Source organism: Linepithema humile, chromosome 1, assembly GCF_040581485.1.
Source record: "Linepithema humile isolate Giens D197 chromosome 1, Lhum_UNIL_v1.0, whole genome shotgun sequence".
Taxonomy (NCBI): Eukaryota; Metazoa; Arthropoda; class Insecta; order Hymenoptera; family Formicidae; genus Linepithema; species Linepithema humile.
Window position 1 is genome coordinate 13,399,687 of NC_090128.1, and position 12,985 is coordinate 13,412,671.

The 12,985-nt window shown below is 34.0% G+C and overlaps 4 protein-coding genes across 5 annotated transcripts; 3 read left to right on the plus strand and 1 right to left on the minus strand.

Moving 5' to 3' along the window:
• Window positions 1-542: 542 nt before the first annotated feature.
• LOC105668976 (uncharacterized) lies at window positions 543-4,394 on the plus strand. 2 transcript variants are annotated; one of them, XM_012361706.2, is made up of 6 exons: window positions 543-809; window positions 1,316-1,504; window positions 1,697-1,822; window positions 2,061-2,246; window positions 2,345-2,575; window positions 2,667-4,394. In XM_012361706.2, exons 2-6 carry the CDS (start codon window positions 1,340-1,342, stop codon window positions 3,090-3,092), a joined length of 1,134 nt encoding a protein of 377 aa, XP_012217129.2. In that variant the 5' UTR covers window positions 543-809; window positions 1,316-1,339; the 3' UTR covers window positions 3,093-4,394. The 2 variants fall into 2 exon arrangements, with proteins under 2 accessions (XP_012217129.2, XP_012217128.2); XM_012361705.2 differs by having other exon boundaries at window positions 544-809; window positions 1,313-1,504.
• A 313-nt stretch (window positions 4,395-4,707) lies between these two features.
• Prosalpha3 (proteasome alpha3 subunit) lies at window positions 4,708-6,464 on the plus strand. Its single transcript, XM_012361708.2, has 3 exons — window positions 4,708-4,859; window positions 5,356-5,983; window positions 6,102-6,464. Exons 1-3 carry the CDS (start codon window positions 4,857-4,859, stop codon window positions 6,242-6,244), a joined length of 774 nt encoding a protein of 257 aa, XP_012217131.1. The 5' UTR covers window positions 4,708-4,856; the 3' UTR covers window positions 6,245-6,464.
• Window positions 6,465-7,470: 1,006 nt separating this feature from the next.
• Exo84 (exocyst 84) lies at window positions 7,471-11,147 on the plus strand. Its single transcript, XM_012361711.2, has 8 exons — window positions 7,471-7,722; window positions 8,028-8,389; window positions 8,462-8,764; window positions 8,833-8,977; window positions 9,099-9,611; window positions 9,691-9,821; window positions 9,936-10,352; window positions 10,489-11,147. Exons 1-8 carry the CDS (start codon window positions 7,665-7,667, stop codon window positions 10,693-10,695), a joined length of 2,136 nt encoding a protein of 711 aa, XP_012217134.1. The 5' UTR covers window positions 7,471-7,664; the 3' UTR covers window positions 10,696-11,147.
• On the minus strand, window positions 10,771-12,582 carry LOC105668980 (sperm-associated antigen 7 homolog). Its single transcript, XM_012361712.2, has 5 exons — window positions 12,354-12,582; window positions 12,168-12,235; window positions 12,004-12,092; window positions 11,574-11,911; window positions 10,771-11,247 (listed from the first exon to the last, which is right to left on the minus strand). Exons 1-5 carry the CDS (start codon window positions 12,430-12,432, stop codon window positions 11,123-11,125), a joined length of 699 nt encoding a protein of 232 aa, XP_012217135.1. The 5' UTR covers window positions 12,433-12,582; the 3' UTR covers window positions 10,771-11,122.
• Window positions 12,583-12,985: the final 403 nt, after the last annotated feature.

A 12,985-nucleotide genomic window follows, 5' to 3' on the forward strand; every position in this document is an offset into this window, starting at 1 on the left:
TATAATAGATTTTCAAAAAATCTGAAATTACTAATTAATATTTCTACAGCCTTTACTCATATCAAATTTATTTTATTAAGGGACTATGCGTTCTTTTTCGATATTTACTGTCAATGATGTGACCTATAAATTTTAGAACTGGCAGTGAATATCAGGGCATTAATCATGTAATTTTTCCTTAGGAACGGAAACGTGAAAAGTGAAAATTTCATATAAACTCGACGAATAGAATTGTCGAATTCACATAAAAATGGGTTTGTTTGTTTAGCTGCACTGGAACTGCACTAATGCCCGTATCAGACTATACATTGAAAATTGAGATTAAAGATTAGAGATCGAAATTTGACTAATCAGAACAAAAAACTTTTAGCTCCTTTTGTTTCGATTGGTCAAATTTCAATCTTTAATTTTTCAATATTTAATCTTCAATGCGTAGTTTGATACGGGCTTAAAACAGGATAATACAGAACAAATAAATAATCTGGTTTGTATTGGCCCAATAATTGGCGGGAAAAGCAATGAAACGCCAGTCAAAAGTAAGCTTGAGGCTGCGTTCCGAAATTCACTGCCAGTACTGAAAATCTGTAGTTTACGTTACGTATATTGTAGATTTTCAGTACTGGCATTGAATTTCGGAACGCAGCCTACATCAACTCTTCGAGGGCAAATTGGGATCATGGTGGAAAGATTCTTTCCACCATGATTGGGATATTCATAATAATACATGTATATCAGTATTGATCAGTATATCGAAGGTTTGAGTTAGATACGACGAGAGAGATTTGACTTCTACGAAATCATCAAAAGAGGTATACAATTACAACTGCAGTAAAGCATTTTCGGGAATTTGCTGAATTTGTAGTTATTTTAAACGTATCTAAATTTTTAACGATAATCTTTTGATCAAGTTACACAATTTTTTGAAACTGCAGGTTTTAATATCCATCAAAGTTAAGAGTTGGGGATCTATTATTCGAATGAATCTTTGTTTAATTCCTTGTTTAAATAAGGTTTTATTCGACACATAAACCGTACAATTTTTTACTTCAATGTTTTTTTTATTTATTTCATAATGTGAAATTTGTATTAGGAAGCTAACCTTACTTTATCTGTTTCTTTGTCTTTGTCTTGTAATTTTTGAGCTATTAGCAATGCAGCATTAGGATTTAATCTCTTTGTTTTATATAATTCTTTGAATCTCACATTTAGTAACTTAGTGTTGATAATATGATAAAAAATAAAGAATAGTTTTGTAATAATTAAGATGCTATAATTGATAACATAATTTATGGAACTCGATTTCTAAATTAAGAAGAAGAAGAAGAAAAAGATTCCAAAAATGGAAGCAGATCTTATGGTCTCCTGTCCTTATAATCCTGCACATCGCATTCGTAAAGCGAAACTTATGGCTCATGTGGCAAAATGCAAAAAAAGCAGTAAGATAGAGAACAAAGCAACATGTCCACTGGATTCAAGTCATATAGTTGATCGTGACCAGCTTGATGTAAGTATGAATCTGTGTGTATAATATAAATTTTTTTTGTTTACTAATAAAAATTATAATGTTTTTATGTTCACAAATGTTACTTTATTATACTTTATTATACTTTATTTCAAATATGTGAGACATTTATTTTGAAATATTTTCAATTTTTGTCTATTAATACTAATTTTACAATATTTCTCATTATTGCAGGAGCATATCATATCATGCCCAGGTCTTGCAAATTTAATAACAGATGTGGATTATTTAAATACTGATCAAAATGCAGAACAAGCTGCTCTTATAGACTCAAGTAGATCAGTTGAAAACTGGGATGAGGTATAAAATATAATTAAATTATATAAGTAGGTCAACAAAAATTCAACAAAGAATAAAGTTTATTACATTATAATATATATAATTATGAAAGTAGTAATGTCTTTAAATTGTGATTCTTTTTAGATTGAATATTAATCTATTTTATATAGGTTATCTAAATTATTATCTGTATTATTATATATATTTTTATCAATATTGATTTAACAGTATTGTTACATTTGTATAATTTGTTTCACAGGAACCAGAAGTTCCGCCTTATAATCCGATGGAAGTTTCAGAAAATAAAAAGGTACTACGATCTGTTGCTGGATTGTCAAAAGCAGAGAGGAGGAAGTTTAGAAACAAGGAACGAATGCGTATGGCACAGCTTAATGCGGAAGATTTGGATGCTTCAGTAGGAACTTCATGTTCAGTGAAAGATGCGGTAAAATATATTTTAAACTATTTTGCTGTATGTCTATTTAATGAGTAATATTATAATGAAAACCTTGCTAATATATAACTTTTTTATTGTAATTCTAGGATACATCATTGTATTCTTTATATTCTCTTCGCCGTTCTGACAATGTCTCGAATGATGCACACACTTCATCTGCAAATAACTTGGATAAGTCATCTAAGCAAAATGCAAGCATACAAACTAATATCAGTCATGAATTTGATGATCCATTCCACAGAACATTATATAATGAATTTGCTCCTGAAAATGATAATCTTAATGAGCTGTTGGAACAATCCCTACATCATGCTGAGGTAATATATTTACAAAACATTTACAAAATGTTTGGTTATCTGTAAAGTAAGAGCAATATATAAGTGTATTTGTATTCTTTTTTAATTTTAGTTATTTAACAAATCATTAATTCCTGAGACAAAATCTGCGAAAGATAATTCTTACATCGATAAAGAAAAACAAGATTTCCCCAATTTTGGTCAAAATGAGAATACAAAAATTGAGTTAGATGCAGTTGGCGGATTATTCAATACCAATAATCTGAAACAAGAGAAGAGCGAGTGTGCTGCAAGTGCTGCTGTTTCATGCGAACGAGATGATCTTTCAACTTTATTAAAAAATCTGAATGCCATGAAGGCTGCAAAAGAGGAACTCAATCGAAATGATAAAGACTTAAGTCAGAAGGAATGGGATGAGATGTTTGATAGATTCAATATTTTAACAAATGTTCAGAATGCTGCTGCGGAAGAGAGTGCACAGTTATTGCAACAATTGAGTAAGCTTAAACTGCGTCAAGAAGTTCCACCTAAAAAATAATTTTTTCTTCTCATAAATCATCGAAGATAATTTGACAAATGTGCTATAATCCGAATTATGCTGGTAAACTTTACTGAGTACATACTATAACAGTATCAAAGTATAATTGAAAAATGATGTGTTTTAAAATAAAATTATATGTATGTAAAAGGAATATGATATATATATATATATATATATATATATATATATATATATATATATATATATAAATTTCTAAGGAATTTATTATATATACATATTAATATTATGTGTGATGTGTGTTGGTGTGCATGTGCGCGCGCACACGCACACCACACACATATACATACTATAATAAATATACATATGTCTTATAAAAAACACTGATACACATAAATAGCAAGTATATATATCTGATCTAATTTTGGGATCTCTAAGAAAATTTTCCTGCGTCAGATTTTTCTCAAGAAACTTTATTGTATAACAATAATATTATATAAATAATGGTGTTGATGTTGATGCATTCATGCATTAAATATACATTGATGTGAATTTATGTCAATGCAAACGGATGCTGAATTAATCAAATATTTTGGCTGTTATCATTGAACTATATGACATACTGGAGAAAGCCTTGAAGACATGGGGATGGTTCCACTGTGGAAAGAGAATGGTTTAATATTGCCAGGAGGGTATCTGTGTGTTTCATCGTCACTAATACACGGTGTAAATGTGGAAGGAATACAGATGCTCCCTGGCCACTGTTGCTCTCCTTATACCAAAAACTACATTGGCTCTTATGGGAAGGCTCTCTATGGACGGTATTCATAGTCATTTCTTATATTTAAGATCGTCTTAAGTCGTCATCGTCGTTTTAAGATACTAATATGGCTTTTTGATTGGTTCGTAGCATTTTAAGACAATATTTAAGACAATCTTAAATATAAGAACGGACTATGAATACCGGCCTATGTTGTATAGCTCAATGATTAGCATATATACATGTATACTATTAATATCACATGAAGTGATATTTGCTTTCTCTTTTTCTTCCTATGAGATGTGTAAACATTATTTAGAATATTATTTAGTCAGTGTTATAAAAGAGATCAATCATCTATATATTCGCAGAGACAAAATAATATAGAAATATAAAAATATTTTGTTACGAGATATAAGTATATTTTTGTTGAAAATCTATAGAATTAAAAATCTAAGTAATAAAACTTTTTAGTTTATGTACATTATTATGAACTTTTTTATTACATAAGTTATCTTTTTATACATAAATAAGATTGTGATTAATTAGTTATTCCAAATAAATATATGTTTTATATGTAATATTTGAAGTTCATGTTATTTTGTGTATCATTGAAATGGTATGCTTGTGTATGCTTGAGGTAAAGAAATAGTTTTTTATTTGTATAATTGTATAAAAAACAATAAGACTAAATTGAGAAGAAAAGAACAAAATTTTTTCATAATTATGTGTGTGTCTAGGTCTTCATAATTAATATAAAATTTTGTTATACATTTATTGTGATATATGATAAATATAACTATTTTATTGAATAATATTTATACTGAATAAGATTTTATTATAAAAAACAAGTGCAGTTCACAGAATACAACCGTTATCGATATATCGATTTTGAGCGACTTTCGATTAATCGAGTAATCGAGAAAGAATACCATTATTACCAATCATCTTTCGCCCAAGTTACAGTAGAGGTGTCAGATTTATAAGCGGCATTTACTCAATATAAGTGATAACTATTTTAACAATATAAAACTTTCCACAAAATGGTAAGTGGATAAATTTCTTTTTACTTGATATTGCATTAATTCAGTTTTGAAACCGTACGCATGTTTTGAATACTCATTGTTCATAGGTTATGTAGGAAATGCATTGTCATCAAGACTATTTATTATAATTTAAAAATATTAATAAAATACTAATAAGTTATGTTTGCCATCACTACACATGTTTAATTCACAATATATTTAAATAAAGTAAATATATGTAATTCAAAAATTTTAAGAGTTTTGATAAATATGAGCAAATACACTTACTTTTTCTCTCTCTCTCTCCAGTTCAATTTAAAATCTTTGAAAGAATTGTAATATTGTATACTTCATAATATTATTGAATTCATATTCACGTTTATATTTTTATTTATAATAGAATGAAAATAAAATCTATAGAAATTTTGACTATCTATCACAGTAAAGATCTATCACAGTTAATTTAATATCTGTCAGTAGAAATATGATGTATTAATTATTTGTTTTATGTCTACAGGCACGTAGATATGATACACGTACTACGATTTTCTCACCGGAGGGTAGACTTTATCAAGTCGAATATGCTATGGAAGCTATCAGTCATGCTGGTACCTGTCTAGGTATATTAGCAAACGATGGTATTCTATTGGCAGCTGAGAAAAGAAACACCAATAAGTTGTTGGACGAAGTATTCTTCTCAGAAAAGATCTACAAGTTGAATGATGATATAGTTTGCTCAGTGGCTGGCATCACTTCAGATGCTAATGTCTTAACAAACGAATTACGTCTCATTGCGCAAAGATATCTTCTTCAGTATGGCGAGGATATACCCTGTGAACAGCTTGTTTCATGGTTATGCGATGTTAAACAGGCATATACCCAGTACGGTGGAAAAAGACCTTTTGGTGTGTCCATTTTATACATGGGATGGGACAAGCATTACGGCTACCAGTTGTATCAGTCAGATCCAAGTGGAAATTATGGTGGTTGGAAGGCAACGTGTATTGGGAATAATTCAGCAGCAGCTGTGTCGTCTCTGAAGCAGGAATATAAAGAGGGTGAGACCACTTTGAAAGACGCGATGGCGCTCGCCATCAAAGTGCTCTCTAAAACGTTGGATATGAACAAGCTCTCTGCTGAGAAGGGTAAGTTTTTGTTTAAGTGTAATACAATCAATTTTAAGTCGTTAGAATTATAAACTTAATTTTTAATAATATTCTAGTTTACAACAATATTATTAATGAATGTTTTGTTTGTTTACAGTGGAAATGGCAATGTTAACACGTGAGAATGGCAAAACAAAAACAAGAATACTAACAGCGACTGAAGTCAATGCCTTAATCGCGGAACATGATCGGCTAGAAGCACTGGCAGAGCAAGCAAAGAAAGAAAAGCAGAAGGCGTAGAATGTTATATTAGATAAGGATAAATCAAGAAATATGCCGTGACAAAGTTTACTATATCAAGAAGAAAATGATTTCACAATTAAAATCTTTATATTGTGTACTATAAATTATTTCCTTGCCGCAATGTTAATTCTTACTAATATTAGCATTATCATAATTACTATTATTATAAGACAACAATTCCAAGGAATTAAAAAATTTTCCACAAATATGTACTGCATATTGTGCATTTTTCTCTTTGCAGTTTTCCTTAGTTTCATTTTGCATCAATACAAAATAACTTTACACAATAATTGCCTAACTTTTTGTACCTTACTTTCTACCTTCTTTTTACTATTGATTTTTTATAATAAAATTTATTGAAATAATGTATTAATACAGTATTTGAAAAACAGTATTAAGCAATATTCATTATAACTCATTGTCAAAAAATAAAACTTCAAGTTTATCCCCACTCAAGTCGATGTTGATTTAAAAAAAAGTGTCAAAAGTATCACGGAAAAAATCCAAATCCTTTTGAAAATGCATGAGAAGCATATAAAGATTAGTGGAAAATTAAAAAAAAAAGTGCAAAAGTTATGTGTCGGATCATATTAACCAGGCTGCCAATACGGTCCCACTCCCGGGCGCGATCCCACTACTGCCCGCCACGGAGACTTTTGGCTGCTGGGTTTCCCCTCTGGCCCGGTTCGCCTCTCCTTAGCTAACCTGGTCACCCGGGACTCCTCCCGGGTACCCATATTGATGGCGGGCTTAGTGCGGACGCCCAGTCAACGTGAGACCTGCACCAGCAGGAGCCCCCGACCTCAGACCCTCCAACATAACCAGCCTCCGAGTAGCCGGATTACAGGAGCCGCCACACTCCCAGCTGACAGAATATGTGCTATCCGAGTAGATAAGCTTCTTGAGAAGTCAATTCAATTTGAAATTTACCTTGCATAGAACTGCTCTCACAATGGCAATTCTTAATTGAGGCTAAATTAAGGCCAATTTTGCGCTGGAGTCGATTTTATTAACAAAATATACGAAAACATATAATATTACGCGTATGTGCCGATAATGGCGCCATCTAATGCATCTCGTTGAAAGTAATTTATGTAGTCAAGATGCGAACCAAAGGAATTTCCGGTAAAGTCAGTAAATGATTGTATGATATGATTATCATATGGGATGCTTCAAGAGCATTGACACTACCGAGCATCCCGTTTTATCTTTGTACGTAGTTCTGATGATTGTCTACAGGGAATGTGAGGAAATACCGAAAGAGGTTAGGTTAGGGAGGAGGTGTATACTGGTGTGAACCATGTCGAATTATTTGTGACAAGTGAAGGAATTTGATGAGAACGTAACATGACAAAAGCATATAATTCGTATTGTTGATAATAATAAGATACTCTCTCGCAGTCAACAATCTTTCACAATGGCTGATAATAACTTAGCGAAGGTTTTCGCAAACGAGGACTTTAACCCGGAAAAATGTAAGTTATTGCAAATACTTATTTGTTTATTGTTAAAGATTACAAATACTCGCAATTTTTTAATAAGTTATTAAAAGTTATTAAAATATTCGACAGCATTATTTAATTGTACTATATTTTCAGTCATGAGATACTTGTCACAAGATATTCAGGATCTATATTGTATAGGATCTATATTGATTTCCAATGCAATATGTTGTATAAATATTTTATTCGCTAATAAAATTATTTTAAGATACTAGATATCAAAGAAACATATAAAAAACAGGAGATTAGTTAATCTAATTTGATTTTTTTACTTACAGTTGTCAAGGAACTCAGTGCACAGTGTGTGGGTGCCGATGAATTACGGCAACAGCGTGCAAGAATACAAGAATTAGCAAACAATACGTCTGCTCAATTGAAACGAAATGTTTACCAAAACTATATGCAGTTTATCGAGACTGCTAAGGAGATCTCGCATCTGGAAAGTGAGATGTATCAATTGTCTCAACTTTTAAGCGAACAGCGGGCCTTGTTGAGCACACTAGGATCCACCAGAACAGCGGGTGTTGTTTTCGAAGAGTTGTCTGAGTCTCAGCAAGAAAACTCCACTAATTCTGTATCCAAGGAAGAGGAACAGAAGCAGAAACTCATTCAGCTAATTGAAAATGTAGAAGGCGCTCTGGTTGGTAATTTTATTTGAAAAATGAGATATTTATGGCCAATATAAAAAAATCATACGTTTCTATTCTTGCAGAGTTTAGCGGAGACTCCAGGACGCGTGTGTTTGCACGAAGGCTCTTTGCTTGAGTTAGATCCACTCGAAGGAACACCGTTAAAGAGGATTCACTCATATTTATTCAATGACGTTTTGATGGTCGCTTCCTGGCTGGCAAACGGTGGCAGGCGTGGTCCGCCTAGGTACAAAATGCAAGCAGTTTATAATTTAGAAAGTGTGGCGATCGTCAATGTGAGGGATCACGGCACTGTGAAATTGGCGTTTAAACTGCTAGCATTTTCCGACACGAGGGTATTCCAGTGCGCCACAGCGACAAGTAAAGTTAGTGTGTTCAAAAGCAATGGCCGTAAAACACGAAGAGAAATTATTTATCTTTATTTGTTTTGCAGAAAGAGTGGCTGGACAAATGTGAGCAAGCGAAAAGAGCGAAGCTGGCGGGAGAGAATTCGACTGACTCGCCGGATAACGATAAGCAGCTGAAGGAGGACAAAGTAGCACCGTCTCGTTCGATGTCTTTGGATTCGAACACGTTAGGTGAGTCCTTCAGCATTTTATGATACTCGTGCATAACGCACTTTCACCTGTTTTTGACTTGCATCCTTTTTCCTTTATTTTTTACTGAGCTTTTTCAATTATGTAAATCGATTACCATTAGGAATGGAGGACGATGATGATTCGGAGTATCACGAACCGCCGCCGGAATGGGTGCTAGAAGTAGCCGAGGATCTGGATTCCTGCATAGCGCAACGCCACTTTGAGGAGGCTTACAGCTTACTGGAGAAAGCGAAGGCTTATCTAAAGGACGCTCAACCGACACCGCTACTGACGGAGATCCAATCGAAGGTGAACGAGAGAGGTCGGTCGCTGGTCAACGTGCTGACCAAGGAACTGGAGTTGAGCGCGGAAGCGAAGTCGCTGCAAGGCGGCGGTTTGAGGAGTGCGCGACGCGCGGTCAAGCTTCTGATACAGCTGAATAGGAGCGCGCAAGCGTGCCATTTGTATCTACGATTGTGCAGCGCGGTGCTGAAAGCGCGATTGAAGAGGATCAAGAAAGAGGGCACAACCGTTGCTTACGTGAAGCAGCTCAGCGCGATCGCCTTTAGCAATATAGTGGAAATAGCGAGGGAATTCCTGAAAACCTTCCCCCAATCTACAAATTGCACTTCCGGTAAGCTGTCGAATGAAGGGTACAAAGTATTCCACGTTTTTAAGCAGAAGTTTAATTTATAATTTGCTTGTTATTCAAGGCTTAGTTGTATGGTGCAGCCAGGAAGTGAAACACTTGACGTCACACTTGGCTCAGCAGCTCTTTGTACCGCAAGTTACGCTAAGTACACTGGTAGAATGCATCGTTGCTGTTCGTAGTCACTGTGATCAGGTTGTGCAGACACTCCTAACAATATTCCCGTATCTTGGAAAGCTATAGATATATCAAGCACATTTTTATCACACGCGTTTATCCCTCGTATATTCATAATCATTTTGTTTTCAGTTAACTCAACTTGGCATGGACTTTCGTTATCAATTAGACGGACAACTCAGATCCCCGTTAGCTAAAGCGATTCAAGACGCGGGAGAGAACTGCGCCGGCACGGTGAAACGCCATGTGGCGGAAGACACATGGCGACCGACTAATCTGGAAACTAGTCAGAATCTACAGAAGTTATTATCCGAGCTCGATGATTTCGGCATCGGCTTACCACCGTCATACGCGACGAACGACTGTTGGGTGCCGCTGACATTTAATACATTAACTTTCTCCAAGATCTATGTCAGTCTGTTAGAAGATTGCCTTAGCGTAGCCACGCCCGAGCTTATGTCTACAATTGATAGCGTACTTGTGTCCGTGATGCGGGTCGAAGTTCAACATTTGATTGTCTCGCTTACAGATCCGAAGTTGAAGCAAGAGGTAACAAGCTCATTACTGATTTAAAATATGATCGAACCGCTCGTTTTAGAAAAGGCTTTAAAAATATTAAGAATTTCAAAAGATTTCTTTCTGAAAATGATTGTATTTTGTAATGAGATTCGTTTTATTCTTTCAGCGAAAATTAGTACAAAATAACGCAGCCTACGTGCGAGACGTTATTATCGCCCGGGGGCTGGAACTGTACAAATCCACAACAAATCAGAAGTTCACGAAGCTGCTTGTTCTAAAAGAGCAGATCGTATTCGAATCTCTATCGCCTACAAAGCCGAGACCAGCGCCGAGAACTTCAGTTCCTAAATACTCCACCACGGAGTATCTTTAACTGAGATGAAGACGTCGTGTCGCTTGATTTGTAGGCGAGGAAAACTGTTACATGACAAATGCTTACGCGTGTGCATATGTTGTGCGAGATGATGTATTATATTTGTACATACAAGACCGAGAGTCTTCGGTGTAGTAAATACAACGTATTATAACGAAATGGAATAGAAGTGAACGGCAACACTTCTAACGCAGGTACACATTAATCGTAATGCCATCGTAGAACTTATCTGTACCTCGTAGGATACTTGAACAAACAAGTAAATCAAGAAATTTGATAAATCAGACTACCATGCGACTTCCGTAACGGTGCGTATAATAATGCAGTAATTTGTAGTAATGTTGTAACATACCTAATACGATGTATTATTTACAGTTAATTGGATATAGATAATTTATGTACGCCTATGATTATTTATATAATAGCACTATTTTGTACTGTTGTCGCTGCAAGCGCTAGTTTCGTTATTCATTTCCAATCTCCTCTTCTTAGCGCGTATGTCAGCCAAAGTTTGTTCTATACTTCTTTGGTCTTTCTTGTTTTCGCTAGGCACTATAAAGATTAAAAAAAAAAGAGATATTTTGATAGCATATATATGCGAGATTAATCATCTGACTTCGTGATTTTAAATAATTTTTACTGCAAATGCAAACTTATTTATTGCATATCTTTAGGTAAATATAATTGATGTAATGTATTGACTTTAAATAATTAATTTATAACAATAATTTTAATATCTAATATATATTATTTATCAAAATTATATTTATGAATTTAAAAATTTTTTTTTAAATCTATGATATAATTATTAAACAATTTCTGTTGTAATATAATTGTAAAAATTAGGTAATTTATTTTATATCTATGCTTGCACCTACCACATCCATAACTGCTGTTGGCTTCCGTTTTCCTAGCAGCTTCCAGTGCCGCTTCTTTGCCAATCAAATGTTGATATTTATCTTTATAGAAACTGTTTGGTACAAAATTTTCTTTTCGTTTCCTAGATTTTGCATCCTCTACTTCTTCTTTGGCTTTTCTTTCTCTCTCCTGCTTTAGTCTTTTTGCAACTTCTTCATTCCATTCTTCACCCTTCCGCAGTGTGTTCAATTGATCCTCTGAAGGCGCATGTTCTCTCTTAAAGATCATGATGTATCGATCGACACCTTCTTCACCAAATGAGTAAGCCCAAACGTTTGCTACTTCTGCTACATCATGTCTGAAATCCAAGATTTGTTACTATAAACAATGTTTTACAAATGCGTGTATATATATATTTTTAATGCAATCATAAAATATAGTTGCACCTACATAATGCTCCTGTGTATTTGATCCATAGCAGGAAATTTGTATTCTTTGGCATTGTCATCTTGTAGGAACTTATTAATCTTCTCCTCAACCTATGTACGAAGATGATATGTCGTCAGTTTTAATTAATCGATAAAAAAATATAAAGCGATAATAAAAGCTCTAACCTTCTGCCGGAAGACTTTTAACTTATCCGCTTCGATCTTCTGACGCTTCTGATATTCTTCCTGTTGTTCTGCATAATCGAAATGAATTCACATAAGCCAAAACACTCTTTCGACAAAACTGCTCGGTTTCATTCTTAAATAAAATTTTTTTTAATCTAAACATTTTTAGGTTATGACTCAACTGACTTTTCAGGAGCGCCTTCTGCTTCTCGTTCATTGTGGGCGGTTTGTCCATGGATTTCAGAATGGATCCTAATAAATCCATGTTGATCTCGATGGGTCGTTCAGTCTTGTCAATTCCAATAAAAAGAGATCGTCGCAATTATACGCGACACTCAAAAATTCATATAAATTGTCAGATACTGCAGAACACGGAAGCCATGTTATAAATATGTAGGTGCATTCATAGTTAAAGGCCGATTAATTAGTCTTTATGTTTTATGAAACTAGCATAAATATACAACAAAATGATTGGCTACAGCATCATTAGGGTATATTCAAACAAATTTACACAATGCATATCGTAAAAAAAATCCACCAATGATATATCTAATACAAATTTGTACGATTGGTCAATTTTTGGACCTGTTAGTGCCGCGCATTATTGCATCTCATGTGCATTGGCAATAAGAGAGTTCATTCATTACCAACTTTGCGCGGCACATTCGACATATACGCAGCGCTAGAGACATTTCTTCGATTATATGTAATAGACTTAAAATTTAGAACATCATTTGTTGCGGTGAGGCAGATCGCAAAAGAATATTTTCTTTGCTTTGTATTCGCATTATATTCGAACATCGAGTTTCCGTTCCGCC

What these genes read in the sequence shown, in the direction of transcription:
- LOC105668976 (XM_012361706.2), top strand. Translation starts at nt 1,340, where the DNA reads ATGGAAGCAGATCTTATGGTCTCCTGTCCTTATAATCCTGCACATCGC. An exon ending in TTGATCGTGACCAGCTTGAT is followed by an intron (nt 1,505 to 1,696) that starts GTAAGTATGAAT and finishes TCATTATTGCAG; the next exon opens with GAGCATATCATATCATGCCC. An exon ending in CATGTTCAGTGAAAGATGCG is followed by an intron (nt 2,247 to 2,344) that starts GTAAAATATATT and finishes TTGTAATTCTAG; the next exon opens with GATACATCATTGTATTCTTT.
- Prosalpha3 (XM_012361708.2), top strand. An exon ending in CAAGCTCTCTGCTGAGAAGG is followed by an intron (nt 5,984 to 6,101) that starts GTAAGTTTTTGT and finishes GTTTGTTTACAG; the next exon opens with TGGAAATGGCAATGTTAACA.
- Exo84 (XM_012361711.2), top strand. Translation starts at nt 7,665, where the DNA reads ATGGCTGATAATAACTTAGCGAAGGTTTTCGCAAACGAGGACTTTAAC. An exon ending in GGACTTTAACCCGGAAAAAT is followed by an intron (nt 7,723 to 8,027) that starts GTAAGTTATTGC and finishes TTTTACTTACAG; the next exon opens with TTGTCAAGGAACTCAGTGCA. An exon ending in TTTGGATTCGAACACGTTAG is followed by an intron (nt 8,978 to 9,098) that starts GTGAGTCCTTCA and finishes GATTACCATTAG; the next exon opens with GAATGGAGGACGATGATGAT.
- LOC105668980 (XM_012361712.2), bottom strand. Translation starts at nt 12,432, where the DNA reads ATGGATTTATTAGGATCCATTCTGAAATCCATGGACAAACCGCCCACA. An exon ending in CAAATACACAGGAGCATTAT is followed by an intron (nt 11,912 to 12,003) that starts GTAGGTGCAACT and finishes CTTGGATTTCAG; the next exon opens with ACATGATGTAGCAGAAGTAG. An exon ending in CAACAGCAGTTATGGATGTG is followed by an intron (nt 11,248 to 11,573) that starts GTAGGTGCAAGC and finishes TAATCTTTATAG; the next exon opens with TGCCTAGCGAAAACAAGAAA.